The sequence below is a fragment of the Pseudophryne corroboree genome, chromosome 12 (assembly GCF_028390025.1).
Source record: "Pseudophryne corroboree isolate aPseCor3 chromosome 12, aPseCor3.hap2, whole genome shotgun sequence".
Taxonomy (NCBI): Eukaryota; Metazoa; Chordata; class Amphibia; order Anura; family Myobatrachidae; genus Pseudophryne; species Pseudophryne corroboree.
In genome coordinates, this window is record NC_086455.1 from 116,189,206 (window position 1) to 116,207,994 (window position 18,789).

At 46.5% G+C, this 18,789-nt stretch overlaps 1 protein-coding gene across 5 annotated transcripts in view; it reads right to left on the reverse strand.

Annotated features, from left to right (window-relative positions):
- Positions 1–18,789, reverse strand: part of MAPKBP1 (mitogen-activated protein kinase binding protein 1) — a 373,799-nt gene that overhangs the window by 34,696 nt on the left and 320,314 nt on the right. For all 5 annotated transcript variants that reach the window (XM_063947904.1, XM_063947905.1, XM_063947901.1 and 2 more), the window contains exon 25: positions 7,742–7,869. In XM_063947904.1, the coding sequence (XP_063803974.1) occupies positions 7,742–7,869 (128 nt within the window). The remainder of the gene's footprint in view (positions 1–7,741; positions 7,870–18,789) is intronic.

The window sequence follows — 18,789 nt, forward strand, 5'->3', positions numbered from 1 at the left end:
CCTGACCATTTGTCCAACAGATCCCTTTGCATGGAATCTGCCGAAAGGGATTGCTTCGTAAGAAGCTACCATTTTTTCCCAGGACTCTTGTGCATTGATGTACAGACACCTTTCCTGGTTTTAGGAGGTTCCTGACCAGGTCAGATAACTCCTTGGCTTTTTCTTCGGGAAGAAAAACCTTTTTCTGAACTGTGTCCAGAATCATCCCCAGGAACAGCAGACGAGTTGTCGGCATTAATTGGGATTTTGGAATATTCAGAATCCATCCGTGCTGCTTTAGCACCTCTTGAGATAGTGCTAAACCCATCTCTAGCTGTTCTCTGGACCTTGCCCTTATTAGGAGATCGTCCAAGTATGGGATAATTAATACGCCTTTTCTTCGAAGAAGAAATATTATCTCGGCCATTACCTTTGTAAAGACCCGAGGTGCCGTGGACAAACCAAACGGCAGCGTCTGAAACTGATAGTGACAGTTTTGTACAACGAACCTGAGGTACCCCTGGTGTGAGGGGTAATTGGAACGTGGAGATACGCATCCTTGATGTCCAAGGATACCATAAAGTCCCCTTCTTCCAGGTTCGCTATCACTGCTCTGAGTGACTCCATCTTGAACTTGAACTTCTTTATGTACAGGTTCAAGGACTTCAGATTTAGAATAGGCCTTACCGAGCCATCCGGCTTCGGTACCACAAAAAGAGTGGAATAATACCCCTTCCCTTGTTGTAGAAGAGGTACCTTGACTATCACCTGCTGAGAATACAGCTTGTGAATGGCTTCCAAAACCGTCTCCCTTTCTGAGGGGGACGTTGGTAAAGCAGACTTCAGGAAACGGCGAGGTGGCTCTGTCTCTAATTTCAACCTGTACCCCTGAGATATTATCTGCAGGATCCAGGGATTTACCTGCGAGTGAGCCCACTGCGCGCTGTAATTCTTGAGACGACCGCCTACCGCCCCCGAGTCCGCTTGCGAAGCCCCAGCGTCATGCTGAGGCTTTTGTAGAAGCCGGGGAGGGCTTCTGTTCCTGGGAAGGAGCTGCCTGTTGCTGTCTCTTCCCTCGTCTTCTGCCTCGTGGCAGATATGAATAGCCCTTTGCTCTCTTATTTTTAAAGGAACGAAAGGGCTGCGGTTGAAAGGTCGGTGCCTTTTTCTGTTGGGGAGTGACTTGAGGTAGAAAGGTGGATTTCCCGGCCGTAGCCGTGGCCACCAAATCCGATAGACCGACCCCAAATAACTCCTCTACGCATCGCCTGTCCACTGTCGTGTCCATAAAGCTCTTCTGGCCGAAATGGACATAGCACTTACCCGTGATGCCAGTGTGTAGATATCTCTCTGTGCATCACGCATATAAAGAAAAAGCATCCTTTATTTGTTCTAACGACAGTAAAATATTGTCCCTGTCCAGGGTATCAATATTTTCGATCAGGGACTCTGACCAAACTACCCCAGCACTGCACATCCAGGCAGTCGCAATAGCTGGTCGTAGTATAACACCTGCATGTGTGTATATACCTTTTTGGATATTTTCCATCCTCCTATCTGATGGATCTTTAAGTGCGGCCGTCTCAGGAGAGGGTAACGCCACTTGTTTTGATAAGCGTGTTAGCGCTTTGTCCACCCTAGGAGGTGTTTCCCAGCGCTCCCTAACCTCTGGCGGGAAAGGGTATAAAGCCAATAACTTCTTTGAAATTAGCAGTTTTTTATCGGGGCACCCCACGCTTCATCACACACGTCATTTAATTCTTCTGATTCGGTAAAAACTACTGGTAGTTTTTTCACACCCCACATAATACCCTGTTTAGTGGTACCTGTAGTATCAGCTAAATGTAACATCTCCTTTATTGCCAAAATCATATAACGTGTGGCCCTACTGGAAAATACGGTTGATTCGTCACCTTCACCACCGGAATCAGTGCCTGTGTCTGGGTCTGTGTCGACCGACTGAGGCAAGGGGCGTTTTACAGCCCCTGACGGTGTTTGAGGCGCCTGGACAGGCACTAATTGAGTGTCCGGCCGCCTCATGTCGGCAAACGACTGCTTAAGCGAGTTGACGCTATCCCGTAATTCCACAAATAAAGGCATCCATTCTGGTGTCGACCCCCTAGGAGGTGACATCCTCATATTTGGCAATTGCTCCGCCTCCACACCAATAACGTCCTCATACATGTCGACACACACGTACCGACACACAGCAGACACACAGGGAATGCTCTATACGAAGACAGGACCCACCAGCCCTTTGGGGAGACAGAGGGAGAGTCTGCCAGCACACACCAAAAAGCGCTATATATGACAGGGATAGCCTTATGATTAAGTGCTCCCTTATAGCTGCTTTTATATTAATATATTGCCATTTATTTTGCCCCCCCTCTCTGTTATACCCTGTTTCTGTAGTGCAGTGCAGGGGAGAGACCTGGGAGCCTTCCTGACCAGCGGAGCTGTGACAGAAAATGGCGCCGTGTGCTGAGGAGATAGGCCCCGCCCCTTTTTCGGCGGGCTCGTCTCCCGCTATTTAGTACATTTAGGCAGGGGTAAATATCTCCATATAGCCTCTGGGGCTATATGTGAGGTATTTTTAGCCTTTTTAAAGGTTTTCATTTGCCTCCCAGGGCGCCCCCCCCCAGCGCCCTGCACCCTCAGTGACTGCCGTGTGAAGTGTGCTGAGAGGAAAATGGCGCACAGCTGCAGTGCTGTGCGCTACCTTAAGAAGACTGCAGGAGTCTTCAGCCGCCGATTCTGGACCTCTTCTTGCTTCAGCATCTGTGAGGGGGCCGGCGGCGTGGCTCCGGTGACCATCCAGGCTGTACCTGTGATCGTCCCTCTGGAGCTTCATGTCCAGTAGCCAAGAAGCCAATCCATCCTGCACGCAGGTGAGTTCACTTCTTCTCCCCTCTGTCCCTCGTTGCAGTGATCCTGTTGCCAGCAGGAATCACTGTAAAATAAAAAACCTAAGCTAAACTCTCTAAGCAGCTCTTTATGAGAGCCACCTAGAATTGCACCCTTCTCGGCCGGGCACAAAAATCTAACTGGAGTCTGGAGGAGGGTCATAGGGGGAGGAGCCAGTACACACCACCTGACCTGTAAAAGCTTTACTTTTGTGCCCTGTCTCCTGCGGAGCCGCTATTCCCCATGGTCCTTTCAGGAACCCCAGCATCCACTTAGGACGATAGAGAAAAGTGTGGAAGCAAGTGAGAGAGCTAATCTGCATGTGAGAGACCGTTCCCCATAGAGACAAGCTGCATGTGAGAGACCGTTCCCCATAGAGACAAGCTGCATGCGAGAGACAGTTCCCCATAGAGACAAGCTGCACGTGAGAGACCGTTCCCCATAGAGACAAGCTGCATGTGAGAGACCGTTCCCCATAGAGACAAGCTGCATGTGAGAGACCGTCCCCATAGAGACAAGCTGCATGTGAGAGACCGTCCCCCATAGAGACAAGCTGCATGTGAGAGACCGTTCCCCATAGAGACAAGCTGCATGTGAGAGACCGTTCCCCATAGAGACAAGCTGCATGTGAGAGACCGTTCCCCATAGAGACAAGCTGCATGTGAGAGACCGTGCCACAGCCAGAACAAGTGTTCCAATGTATGCTGTGCTATCTTCTGTAGGGGAAACTGTATACTGCTAGTTGGGGAGAGAAATCCATTATTTCATATGATATGACTTTAAATGCAGCAATGTCTAACAGCACAACATCAACAGACTGTATTTAAGAGCTCAAAAAGTGCACATAACGCTTCATACAAGTTACAGTACATTACATTGTGTCCCAAACATTACCACCCAGTATAAGGAACCATTCCTCTACTTCTAGGAGAAATTTCAGTAAACAAACAGTACTGAGAGAATCTAAAAATCTGTGTGACTATTACTTCTTGCTTAAAGAACAAAGTAGTATGGTGAAGCATTAAGTAGTTATTATTGAGCAGGAATGTAGAATAAATGGTACATAATATGCATCTGTAAAAGACTAGTAATTTGCATTTGCTGTATCGTCAGTGAGGGAATATTACGACGAAAGAGTCACCTAGGACGTATTAGTGAATCCTGTATTTAATGGGATTTAAGAAATATTTGCCATCTGTTTTGTATAATAAAAGTGACCATTCAAAGCCTTCAAGGTCACTAGAAACAAATAAAAATCCTTTTCAGTATAAATTCAGTCTGCATTTTGTCAGTGTCTGTGGAAGGGTACATTTCCTTGCCTCTCTGCTGTGGTGTAAGGGAGGGAAGAAGCAACAGTGCAGCCAAAGAGGGAGTTGTGCCAGAGCAAGAGCGGATTCCCTCTAATACAGACCTGGCCAACCTGTGGCTCTCCATCTGTTGTGAAACTATACATCCCAGCATGCCCTGCAGAGTTTTAGCATTCCATAATAGCAAAACTGAGGCAAGGCATGCTGGCACTTGTAGTTTCCCAACAGCTGGAGAGCCACAGGATGGCCAGGTCTGCTCTAATACACCACAATCAGCTTTAATATCTACTATCAAATGTATTTGGGGTACCACACAGTAAACTCCAAAAACTTAATCCGGGTGGTTGAGAACTCTAAGTAACCATCACCAATGGGTGTTTCAGCTTAATGAAGTGGGGTAAGATGTGTGGTCAATATGTTGGGAGGTCAGTTGTGTTTCTTAGTTATCGGAGCAGTTCTGAATAGTTTCTGTACCCAGGGGAAAAAATAAATTAAAAAGATCTTAAAACACACACACCAATAGTGTACACCAGGGGTAGTCAACATGCAGGCCTAAAGCTGCTGTGGAACTACACATCCCAGCATACCCGGACAAGATTTTGATATTATGCCATGCTTAAACTGCGGCAAAACATACCGGTATGTGATGCACCACAGCTGCAGGAGGGCTGCATGTGAAATGCTCCTGTTATACACTGGCAGAAGGAATATAAGAGATCGTGCTTATACCTGCTCAGCTGCATTCAGAAGACATCACACTTTGGATATTCACAACAGTGCTGATGCTAACCAATTGTTTATTTAAAAAAGCGTGGTAATCTCTCTGAACTGGGGGATAATGTTTACACACACATTTAGATAAAGTGTATGTATATATATATATATATATATATATATATATATATATATATATACACACACACACACACACACACATAAGTGTGTGTGTGAGACTCAGTCACTTACATACATGCAAAACACATTTTACAATAGATTTAGTATTAATGTGGAGATAATATCAAATACTAAAGTAGGGGAGACCTTGGGAAATAGCGATCATATGATCAAATTCGATACCAGCTTCCAAAAACAACACTATAAGGGTCTGACTAAGACTTAACTTTAGAAAAGCCAATTTCAACTTGCTGAAACAAGCAATGAAGGACATCAATTGGGAAATTGCATTTCATGGTAAGAATACAGCTGAAATGTGGGATGTTTTTACAACTGTGCTCAGTAAGTACACTCATTTGTTCATTCCCAAGGTCAACAAAAACAGGAGTAGTATATTCAAACCGATGTAGCTTAATAAGGTGGTCAAGGAACAGATGGATAAAAAAAGGCGAGCTTTGAAAGCATTTAAGTATGACGGGACGGTGGAATCATTCCAGTACTACAAGGAATGTAACAATAAATGCAAAAAAGAAATCAGAGCAGCTAAAATAGAGAACGAAAAACAAAATCGCCAAGGAGAGCAAAACAAACCCTAAAAAGTTCCTTAAGTATATAAACCGTTAAAAAAGGAGAATGTTGGATCATTAAAGGGCGAGTTGGATGTTTTGATTAATGATGATAGGGAAAAAGTAGATTTATTGACTTAATTATTTTCATCAGTATTCACTAGAGGACCGGTTGGTGGGAGTAGTGCACAACATAAGCTATGATAGCGACCCGTTGCAAAGTACTTGGTTAAATGAGGAAGTAGTCCGGGAGAGACTAAGTAAAATTAAGATAAATATCTCCGGGCCTTCACTGCAGGGTTTTTATGGAACTTAACTCCGCGTTATCGAGGCCTCTATATTTGATTTTCAGCAAGTCAATTACATCAGGGATGATACCGAAGGACTGGCGTACAGCAGAGGTAGTCCCAATATTTAAAAAGGGAACTAAACCTGATCCCGGTAACTATAAACCAGTAAGTTTGACATCTATAATGGGGAAAAATACTGGAAGGTATAATAAGGGATAACATACTAGAGTACTTGGTTACCTCCAAGGTTATTAATAGGAATCAGCATGGTTTTGTGAAGGACAGGTCATGTCAAACTAACTTAAGCTTCTACGAGAAAGTGAGCGATAATATTGATCAGGGTAAAAAGTGGATGTGGTCTTTTTGGACTTTGCTAAGGCCTTTGACAAAGTCCCACATAAGAGACTAATTTTCAAATTAAGAGAGCTTGGGGTAGGAAACACTATTTGTGCTTGGTTGATTAATTGGCTATATAGCAGGGAACAGCAAGTGGTGGTTAATAGGAAGTTCTCTGAATGGGCCTCAGTGATCAGTGGAATACCACAGGGTTCACTACTCGGGCCACTGCTGTTTAACATATTCATTAATGACCTAGGAGTGGGCCTGGAAAGCAGTGTCAATTTTCGCAGACAATACTAAACTGTGTAGAGTAATTAATTCAGACAAGGATGTTGAGTCCCTACGGAATTACTTATCTAGACTGGAGATCTGGGCAGACAAATGGAGAAAGAGATTCAATATAGAAAAATGTTAAGTTATGCACTTTGGGACTAAGAACAATTGGGCAGCCTACAAGGTCACTTACAAGGTTAGATATGTTTACACTGGAAAAGAGGCGGCTGAGAGGGGACATTATTAATATTTATAAATACATAAAGGGACAATACAAGGATTTATCAAACGATCTGTTTATTAAAAAAACTGCTACATAGAACACGTGGACACCCCCTGAGGTTAGAAGAGAAAACATTTCATTCACAACGGAGGAAAGGGTTCTTCACAGTAAGAGCAGTAAGGATTTGGAATTCTCTGCCAGAGAAGGATTAGATAAATTCCTAACTGGAAGAAATATCCAAGGATACAGCGTTTAAATGAAATAAAATTTTATAATACAGGTTGAACTCGATGGACTTTTTGTCTTTTTTCAACCTCATCAACTATGTTACTATGTATTACAGCAAGCAGAAAAACCACACAAAAAAAGATGACGTAGAGAGCACAATAAACGTAATGCAGGGCTGGTGCAGTCATTTTGTGTAATAAATTTAACGGGTTATATATTTCACCCATGAAACCTACAAGGCAATGCAGCAGTCTTGGGCGCACTACATGGGATTACTCTGGGTGGAATAAATCACGCGAATAGAGGACACAAAATAGGTGGTTGCAGTGTCCTAACAGTTGAAATAGGGTGCCAACATTACAGGCAGATCCACTCCTTGTCTGGACCTCCTTTTCCATGGCAAAACAAAAATGGCGAGGGTTGCCATTAACAAAGGAAGGCAGAGTTTTGCGGACTTCCTGTCTTTAAGGGGTCACAGACAGTGGCTAATGTGAGTGTTACTATAAGCTGCACTCTAAAGCACAGCCTTCAGAAACATATAAAACGTCTCAAGTTTTGTTATGTATGGGGACAGTTACATATGGGGATATTACTAGCAGCTATCTGTATAACTTCTATCACGTTTCAAGGTTTAGATAAATAAATCAATCAATGTATCAAACTGGTTTTCACTGCTGTATTCTCCCACCTAAAATTATTTCATACTGTAATCATTACATACACAACGCAGTTTCTGACCTTCATTTGGGTGCTCCGGGCTGGACAGGCGACTGCTGCTGTAATCCACAGAACAGGCGCTGTCTGGGCTGTGCTTTTCTTGCATATCATGGTAGCCACCGTGGGGCAAGCCTTTCACCTCAAACTCACTAACAAAACAGAAAGAGGTCAATGCACAGCTGCAGAAATAGCAGATTTTCCATATACAATATGCTGTACATTAACTTCAATGTCTGCAGATGTTTATTCTGCATCTGAATAAGGTCCAATCATTTCCTGCACTGCCTTTATGTACCCACGTTAATCAGAGTGGGATGTTAACAGCAACCAGAGTGTGCTTACCTTGTTTAGGGAGGGCAAGGCTGCAAGTGGGTGGTATGCAGTATGCCGTCTGTTGGGATCCCGGCGCTCAGTATACCGGCACCGGAAATCCCGACACCCAGCATACCGACAAGTATTCTCCCTCTTGGGGATCCACAACCCCCCTGGAGCGAGAATAAATAGCATGGCGCGCCAACGAGCCTGCAAGGGGCTCATTTGCGCTTGCCAGCTGCAGGCATGCCAGCTGTCGGAATCCCGGCGCCGGTATGATGGGCGCCGGGACCCCAACTGCTGGCATAACATACTACACCCCGAAAAGTGACAGATGCTGAAAAGCAGGAACTCACAGGCTGACATTTAGACAGTGGCAGGACCAGGGTTCTCATTAGGTGTGATACAATATCCCGGCATTCGGGATGCTGGTGGTCACATGACTGACCCAGGCATCCCGAACTTGAGAATCCCGACAGGTTTGTGGGATGAGTAGGCTAACACCCCAAACCCTAGCACTAAATGTAGGGGTGTAGCAGCTAGGGCTAATTTTTGGTGGGTGGCAGCTAGAGCTAGCCACCCCAAGGTGCCTAACCCTAACCCCCCCCTATTGCCTAACCAACCCTAATACCTACACAAATTCTTACCTCCGGGATGCCTGCTGTCTGTGTCACGGCGCCTGTCTCCTGAGTGGTGTCAGGAATTCGGCATCGGTCACATGACCGCCAGCATCCCAACCACTGGGATGCCAAATGCATCCCTTCTCAACAGCAACGAATAGTGTAACGCTACAGCTATATTGATGCTGGAAGATTAGGGTGTCAAAAGCGACTCGTTACAGGAGAAATTCCATTAACGAGTATCCACTTGATGTGCCGTTCCGCAATCACAGTATTTCTCTTGGCCGGCTGTGCAGCACTCCTATATGTTACATATATTCTGACCACACAGCAAGCATGTGCAGTAACTGCAGAGTAGTTGTGTACTGCGGGTTATTTGAGGCTTGATTGATGTAAATGGTTGGAATGCCTTGAAAGGGCAGAAATTTAGTGGAGAATTACTTTAAAGAACTGTGTTTAATTCTTTCTAATACGCCTTCTGAGAACTGAATTCTATACAGGTTGAGTATCCCTTATCCAAAATGCTTGGGACCAGAAGTATGTTGGATATCGGATTATTCCGTATTATGGAATAATTGTATACCATAATGAGATGTCATGGCGATGGGACCCAAGTCTAAGCACAGAATGCATTTATGTCTCATATACAACTTATACACACAGCCTGAAGGTAATTTTAACCAATGTTTTTAATAACTTTGTGCATTAAACAAAGTGTATGTACATTCACACAATTCGTTTTTGTTTCATATACACATTCTACACAAAGCCTGAAGGTCATTTAATACAATATTTTTAATAACTTTGTGTATTAAACAAAGTTTGTGTACATTGAGCAATCAGAAAACAAAGGTTACACTATCTCACTCTCACTCAAAAAATTCTGTATTTTGGAATATTTGGATATGGGATACTCAACCTGTATACACAATACCTAGAACCAAATTCAATTCGCTGCAAGTTCAGTGCCAGGTGATCATTGGTTACAATAACGTGCACTGAGACATGGCAAATCACGGGCACTGCACCTATGTCACGCGTGCAAACTATGCGAAGTGCATCTGAAAAGTGAGGTAATCTCGAATCCCCCAAAAAGTGGCAAATACTGTAAGATAGCAGGACAGTATAGACCAGGCATTCCCAACCACGGTCCTCAAGGCACACCAACAGTGCAGGTTTTAGCGATATCCAGGCTGCAGCACAGATGGTTAAATACAAATAACTGAGCTACTAATTAAGGGGGTAATTCTGAGTTGATCGCAGCAGGATTTTTGTTAGCAGTTGGGCAAACCCATGTGCACTGCAGGGGAGGCAGATATAACATGTGCAGAGAGAGTTAGATTTGGGTGGGTTATTTTGTTTCTGTGCAGGGTAAATACTGACTGCTTTATTTTTACACTGCAATTTAGATTGCAGATTGAACACACCACACCCAAATCTAACTCTCTCTGCACATGTTATATCTGCCTCCCCTGCAGTGCACATGGTTTTGCCCAACTGCTAACAAAAATCCTGCTGCGATCAACTCAGAATTACCCCCTAAGTCACCTGTGCCGAAGCCTGGATATCACTAAAACCTGCACTGTTAGTGTGCCTTGAGGACCGTGGTTGGGAATGCCTGGCATAGACAGTTGTGGCCAAAAGCAAACTGGGAAGCAGTCAGGATCCCGGCTGTCGGGAACCCGTCAGTCAGAATATAGACGCCGGGATGCTGACACTAGTCTGAATGCAGACACAAGTATTCAGAAAGGGGGCAATATCCCGGCGCCGGATTCCAGACAACCGTGTCCTGAACGAGGAGGCACCGCAGCGCTGCAGAGGTAAGCCGCAGTTGGGAGGGGGGTGGTGGTGTTTAGGTTTAGGCTGCATCCGGGGGGTTTAGGAAGCGGGGATAGGGGGTTAGGTTTAGGCACCTCTGGGGGGGTAGTTAGGGTTAGTCACAAAGAGGGGAGGTTAAAGTTAGGCTGCGGGTAGGGATGGTTAGGTGGGTGGTAGAACCCCCTTAACGCACCCCTGTCGGTACTTTAAACTCTGGGATCCCGGCGTCTGTATTTTGCACGCCGGGATACTGATCCCAAGCAAACTATTGATTATTATAACATCAATAAAGGATCGCCAGCAATTGTATTTCCGCAAACAAAAGTTCAAAGTATTCACAGGTACATTAAAAGGTCTGTATTGTGATTTTAAAGTGTTTACCTACAAAGTACTGGAAAAACCCTTCTGCAAGTTCAGTACAATTTTTTTTTTTTTTTTTTAATATTTAGAGCGTCGACAGCAAGGAACAAATCACCGATTTCTGGATGGGCAATTACTACATTTCATGACAAAGATAGTTGCCCAAAAATTGTTCTACAATAGATGGTTTTTAAATGTTTTTTTTTTACAATGTTTTGATAACACACAGATAATTTGATAAATTGATCTTGCAAGACTGTATGAGGCTATATAAAAAAATACCTGGCTGTTCTACAATGTAAAACAAACAAAAAAAAAGATTTATGGTAGACTTACCATGGTTAAATCTTTCTGCGGGGTACACTGGGTTCCACAGGGAATACATTGGGGTGCAGAGATGGATCTTGATCCAGAGGCACCAACAGGCTAAAGCTTTAGACTGTCCCAGAATGCATTGCGGGGCCTCCTCTATAACCCCGCTTCCAGGCACTGTGAGCTCAGTTTTGTTAACCAGTCCAATGCAGGAGCAGGTAAAAGAAAAGGCAGATGTTAGCCACATAGAACCACGTCCTCACGACAGGAGATGGGACTAGCGACTAATGCCATACAAAACCCAAAGAAGCCAAGTGCGTCAGGTTGGGCGCCCTGTGGAACCCAGTGTAGCTCGAAGAAAGATTTAACCATGGCAAGTCTACCATTAATCTCCTTTTCTGCAGCGGGGTACACTGTGTTACACAGGGAATACATCGGGGGATGTCCTAAAGCAGTTCCTCAAGGGAGGGGACGCACCTTAGCGGGTATGAGATTCCGGCGTCCAAAGGAAGCATCCTGGGAGGCGGAAGTATCAAAGGCATAGAACCTAATAAACGCGTTCACTGAGGACCACGTAGACGCCTTGCACAATTGTTCTGCGGACGCGACACGACGGGCTGCTCAAGAGGGTCCAACAGAGAGTAGAATGGGCTTTAATAACAGCAGGAGCTGGGAGTTCAGCCTGCGCATAAGCTTATGCAATCACCATTCTAATCCATTTGGGCAAGGTTTGCTTATTCGCAGGCCAGCCATGTTTGTGGAAACTAGAGATGAGCGGGTTCGGGTTTTACTCGGTTTTATTCGGATTTACTCGGTTCTCAAAACGGCATCTTATTGGCTATTCAAAACACGAGACATCCGTGATACAATAAAATGCCGTTTTGAGTAAATCCGAACCCGCTCATCTCTAGTGGAAACCAAACAGAACAAAGAGAGTATCTGACCTCCTGATAGAGGCAGTCCACTCCACATATATACGGAGAGCCCGTACCACATCCAAAGACAGTTCTTTGGAGGACAATTCAGAAGAGAGATGAAGGCTGAAACCACAATCTCTTGATTAAGGTGAAAAGATGACACCACCTTGGGTAAATAACCAGGGCGAGTTCTAAGAACTGTTCGGTTACGATGAAATATCAAAAAGGGTGGACGACAGGACAAAGCGCCGAAGTCTGACACCCTTCTAGCAGAGGCAATAGCCAGCAGAAACAGGACCTTGGCTGTGAGCCATTTAAGGTCCACTGACTCAAGAGGTTCAAATGGAGACTCTTGCAGGGCATTCAGGTCAACAGACAAATCCCATGTAGCCACAGGAAGGTTGAATCCGCAGTATGCCCTGAGTGAATGTATGAACATCCGGTATAGACGCAATTTTTCTCTGAAACTACACCGACAAGGCACATATGTGAACCTTGAGGGAGAACAGATGAAGTCCTAAATCCAGGCCTTGTTGCAAAAAAGCCAGAAGTCTGGAAGTACTGAATTTGTAAGCATTGTATTTATTAGCAGCACACCAGGTGAAGTAAGAATTCTAGACCCTATAAGAAATCTGCGCAGATGCCGGTTTGCGGGCCTTCAGCATAGTTTGGATGATCGCCTCGGAGAATCCTTTGGCCCTCAGGAGTAAAAGTTCAAGAGCCACGCAGTCAAAGCCAATCTGGCTAGGTCTGGATAGACACACGGGCCCTGAATGAAAAGGTCTGGGCGTTGAGGAAGTAGAAGTGGACGCTCTATCGATAGACCTCGCAGGTCTAAGAACCAATGCCGCCTGGGCCATGCTGGACCGACTAGAAGTAGTATTCCTCCTTCTTGCTTGAACTTCCGTAGTACCCTGGGCAGGAGTGACACTGGAGGGAACACGTAGGGCAGCCGAAAGTTCCATGGAATTGCCATAGCGTCCACGAACTCTGCTTGAGGATCCCTGGTTCTTGATCCAAAGACCGGAACTTTGTGATACTGTCAAGACGCCATCAGGTCTACATCTGGTAGGCCCCACTTGTCCACTAGGAGTTGAAAGACTTCCTGATTAAGACTCCACTCTCCGGCGTGGACATTCTGAAGACTGAGGAAACCACCTTCCCAGTTGAAGACTCCCAAAATGAACACTGCCGATATTGCCGGAAGAAGGTGTTCCGCCCAACGAAGGATTTTTGACACTTCCCTCATTGCTATGCAGCTTCGAGTGTCGCCCTGATGGTTTACGCACGCCACCGTGATGGTGTGGTCTGACCTTACTTGAACAGGCCTGTTCTGTATCAGAGGCAGGGCGAGAGACAAAGTATTGAACACTGCCCGCAATTCCAAAATGTTTATCGGGAGGAGTGATTTCTCCATGGCCCACCGACCCTGGAAAAGAGTGTTGCTCCAACACCACGCCCCAACCCTTCAGACTGGCGTCTGTAGTGAGTAGGACCAGTTGGGGGTCCAGAAGGGAAGGTGCTCAACTGCTGGTCCTGTAGCCACCAGGTCAGTGACAGGCGAAACTCCAGAGTCAAGGAGATCATGTGAGACCTGATCCAATGAGGCAGGCCGTCCCACTTGCAAAAGATTAACCTCTGTAGAGGGCGGGAATGTAAAGCAGACACCATGAGGCCCAGTACTTGCATCACTGAGTGTACCAACACTCTTGGGCGAGAAAGGAAGTATCTAATCCTGTCCTGAATTTTCAGGACCTTCGCTGGAGACAGAAACAGCCGTTGACTGTATGTCCGGTAGTGCCCCCAGGTGCACCATGCTCCGAGCAGGAGCCAGCGAGGACTTATTCCAGTTGATGAGCCACCCGTGGGCTTGTAGGAAGTTTACAGTCAGTTGTAGATCACTGAAGAGGACATCGTGGAAGTTTGCCAGAATCAGCAAATAGTCCAGATACGGCAAAAACCCGACTCCCAGGCGATGGAGACGAGCCATCATCACGGCCATAACCTTGGTGAAGACCCGAGGGACCGTGGCCAGTCCAAACGACAGAGCCTGGAATTGATAGTGAAGGGTGCCAATAGCAAACCACAGACATTGCTGATGCGATATGGCAATAGGCATATGCAGGTAAGCATCTTGTATAACCAGGGATAACATATAGTCTCCAGGTCCATGGCCAATACAATTGAGCGCAGTGTTTTCCATACGGAACGTGGACACTCTCACAAACTTGTTCAGTGATTTGAGGTTGAGAATAAGCCGGAAAAACCCATCAAGTTTCGGGACTAGAAACAGGGTCGAGTAGTTTCCTCTGCCTCTCTGGGACAGAGGTACCGACACTACCACTCCTGTATCTAGGAGGAAACGCACAACCATCAGTAGAGCTTGCGCCTTTAACGGATCCGAAGGGATAACCGATGTGCAGAACTGGTGAGGGGGACGTCTCTGGGAAGAGAGTGCGTACCCGTGAGAAACAACTTCTCGCACCCATGCGTCTGAAGTGGTCATTAACCAGACCTGGATGAATTGTAGAAGTCGGCCCCCCACCCACCCTGGGATCTCCCAGGGGGAGGCCTGTCCAGTCATGCAGCAGGCTTGTCATGAGAAGCAGGCTGACGAGCAGCCCAGGAAAGTTAGGCCTTGGACTTAGTGGTTGTTGGGACCACGAGACAATCTCGGGTATGCATGACCTCCGCTTTCCCTTAAGGCCGAAAGCAGAGAAAAGTGGTAACTTATGCCTTCTGTGCAGAAGGAGTAGCATTTGGGAGAAAGGCAGTCATAGTAGCAGCCGATTCAGACCCCATTTTTAATTAGACCTTCCCCAAATAAGATGTCCCCAGTAAAATAAGAATTTACTTACCGATAATTCTATTTCTCATAGTCCGTAGTGGATGCTGGGAACTCCGTAAGGACCATGGGGATTAGCGGCTCCGCAGGAGACTGGGCACAAAAGTAAAGCTTTAGGACTACCTGGTGTGCACTGGCTCCTCCCCCTATGACCCTCCTCCAAGCCTCAGTTAGGATACTGTGCCCGGACGAGCGTACACAATAAGGAAGGATTTTGAATCCCGGGTAAGACTCATACCAGCCACACCAATCACACCGTACAACCTGTGATCTGAACCCAGTTAACAGCATGATAATAGAGGAGCCTCACAACAATAATAACCCGATTTTTGTAACAATAACTATGTACAAGTATTGCAGACAATCCGCACTTGGGATGGGCGCCCAGCATCCACTACGGACTACGAGAAATAGAATTATCGGTAAGTAAATTCTTATTTTCCTGGCTTGACCAGGGTAGGGATGACTTCATCCGGAATGCCTTTTTCCTTCAGGATCCGGCGTTCAACCGCCCTGCCGTCAAACGCAGCCGCGGTAAGTCTTGGAATAGACAGGGTCCTTGCTGGAGCAGGTCCCTTCTTAGAGGTAGAGGCCACGGGTCCTCCGTGAGCATCTCTTGAAGTTCCGGGTACCAAGTCCTTCTTGGCCAATCCGGAGCCACGAGTATAGTTCTTACTTCCCTCCGTCTTATAATTCTCAGTACTTTTTGGTATGAGAGGAAGAGGAGGGAACACATACACTGACTGGTACACCCACGGTGTTACCAGAGCGTCCACAGCTATTGCCTGAGGGTCCCTTGACCTGGCGCAATACCTGTCCAATTTTTTTGTTTAGGCGGGACGCCATCATGTCCACCTTTGGTTTTTCCCAATGGTTTACAATCATGTGGAAGACTTCTGGGTGAAGTCCCCACTCTTCCGGGTGGAGGTCGTGCCTGCTGAGGAAGTCTGCTTCCCAGTTGTCCACTCCCGGAATGAACACTGCTGACAGTGCTATCACATGATTTTCCGCCCAGCGAAAAATCCTTGCAGCTTCTGCCATTGCCCTCCTGCTTCTTGTGCCGCCCTGTCTGTTTACGTGGGCGACTGCCGTGATATTGTCCGACTGGATCAGCACCGGCTGACCTTGAAGCAGAGGTCTTGCTTGGCTTAGGGCATTGTAAATGGCCCTTAGCTCCAAAATATTTATGTGAAGTGATGTCTCCAGGCTTGACTACAAGCCCTGGAAATTTTTTCCCTGTGTGACTGCTCCCCAGCCTCTCAGGCTGGCATCCGTGGTCACCAGGACCCAGTCCTGAATGCCGAATCTGCGGCCCTCTAGAAGATGAGCCCTCTGCAACCACCACAGGAGAGACACCCTTGTCTTTGGTGACAGGGTTATCCGCTGATGCATCGGAAGATGCGATCCGGACCATTTGTCCAGCAGGTCCCACTGGAAAGTTCTTGCGTGGAATCTGCCGAATGGAATTGCTTCGTAGGAAGCCACCATTTTTCCCAGGACCCTTGTGCACTGATGCACTGACACCTGGCCTGGTTTTAGGAGGTTTCTGACTAGTTCGGATAACTCCCTGGCTTTCTCCTCCGGGAGAAACACCTTTTTCTGGACTGTGTCCAGGATCATCCCTAGGAATAGAAGTCGTGTCGTCGGGATCAGCTGTGATTTTTGGAATATTGAGAATCCAACCGTGCTGGCGCAGCACTATCTGAGATAGTGCTACCCCGACTTCCAACTGTTCCCTGGATCTTGCCCTTATCAGGAGATCGTCCAAGTAAGGGATAACTAAAACTCCCTTCCTTCGAAGGAGTATCATCATTTCGGCCATTACCTTGGTAAAGACCCTGGGTGCCGTGGACAATCCAAACGGCAGCGTCTGAAACTGATAGTGACAGTTCTGTACCACAAACCTGAGGTACCCTTGGTGAAAAGGGTAAATTGGGACATGTAGGTAAGCATCTTTGATGTCCAGAGAGACCATATAGTCCCCTTCTTCCAGGTTTGCAATCACTGCTCTGAGTGACTCCATCTTGAATTTGAACCTTTGTATGTAAGTGTTCAAGGATTTTAAATTTAAAAATGGTCTCACCGAGCCGTCCGGCTTCGGTACCACAAATCGTGTGGAATAGTACCCCTTTCCCTGTTGCAGGAGAGGTACCTTGATTATCACCTGCTGGGAATACAGCCTGTGAATGGCTTGCAATACTGTCTCCCTGTCTGAGGGAGACGTCGGTAAAGCAGACTTTATGAAACGGCGAGGGGGAGACGTCTCGAATTTCTTGAGACGGGCCCCCACCGTGCCTGAGACCGCTTGTAAAGCCCCAGCGTCATGCTGAGGACTTTGCGGAGGCGGGAGAGGGCTTTTGTTCCTGGGAATTGGCTGTTTCCAGTGGCCACCAGGTCTGTTAGACCTACCCCAAATAACTCCTCCCTTTTATAAGGCGATACTTCCATATGCCTTTTGGAATCATCATCACCTGACCACTGTCTTGTCCATAACCCTCTTCTGGCAGAAATGGACAGCGCACTTACTCTTGATGCCAGTCGGCAAATATCCCTCTGTGCATCACGCATATATAGAAATGCATCTTTTAAATGCTCTATAGTTAGTAATATACTGTCCCTATCTAGGGTATCAATATTGTCAGTCAGGGAATCCGACCAAGCCACCCCAGCACTGCACATCCAGGCTGAGGCGATTGCTGGTCGCAGTATCACACCCGTGTGAGTGTATATACATTTTAGGATATTTTACTGCTTTCTGTCAGCAGGTTCCTTAAGGGCGGCCGTATCCGGGGACGGTAGTGCCACCTGTTTAGACAAGCGTGTGAGCGCTTTATTCACCCTAAGGGGTGTTTCCCAACGTGCCCTATCCTCTGGCGGGAAGAGGTATGATGCTAATAACTTTTTAGGAATTAACAGTTTTTATCGGGGGAAACCCACGCATCATCACACACTTCATTTAATTCCTCAGATGCAGGAAAAACTACAGGCAGTTTTTTCTCACCCAACCTAATACCCTTTTTAGTGGTACTGGTATTATCAGAAATGTGTAAAAACATTTTCCATAGCTTCAATCATGTAACGTGTGGCCCTACTGGAAGTCACATTCGTCTCTTAATCGTCGACACTGGAGTCAGTATCCGTGTCGGCGTCTGTATCTGCCATCTGCGGTAACGGGCGTTTTAGAGCCCCAGATGGCTTTTGAGACACCTGGACAGGCACAGGCTGAGTCGCCGGCTGTCTCATGTCATCAATCTTTTGTAAAGAGCTGAAACTGTCACATAATTCCTTCCATAAGCTCATCCACTCAGGTGTCGACTCCCTAGGGGGTGACATCTCTGTTACAGGCAATTGCTCCGCCTCCACCTCATTTTCCTCCTCATACATGTCGACACAACGTACCGACACACAGCACACACAGGGAATGCTCTGATAGAGGACAGGACCCCACTAGCCCTTTGGGGAGACAGAGGGAGAGTATGCCAGCACACACCAGAGCGCTATATATATATATATATATATACAGGGATAACCTTATATAAGTGTTTTTCCCCTTATAGCTGCTGTATTGTTATACTGCGCCTAATTAGTGCCCCCCTCTCCTTTTTTAACCCCTTTCTGTAGTGTAGTAACTGCAGGGGAGAGCCAGGGAGCTTCCCTCCAACTGAGCTGTGAGAGAAAATGGCGCCAGTGTGCTGAGGAGATAGGCTCCGCCCCCTTCTCGGCGACCTTTTCTCACGTTTTTCTGTGGAATCTGGCAGGGGTTAAAATTCATCCATATAGCCCTGGGGGCTATATGTGATGTATTTTCGCCAGCCAAGGTGTTTTTATTGCTGCTCAGGGCGCCCCCCCCCCCCTAGCGCCCTGCACTTTCAGTGACCGAAGTGT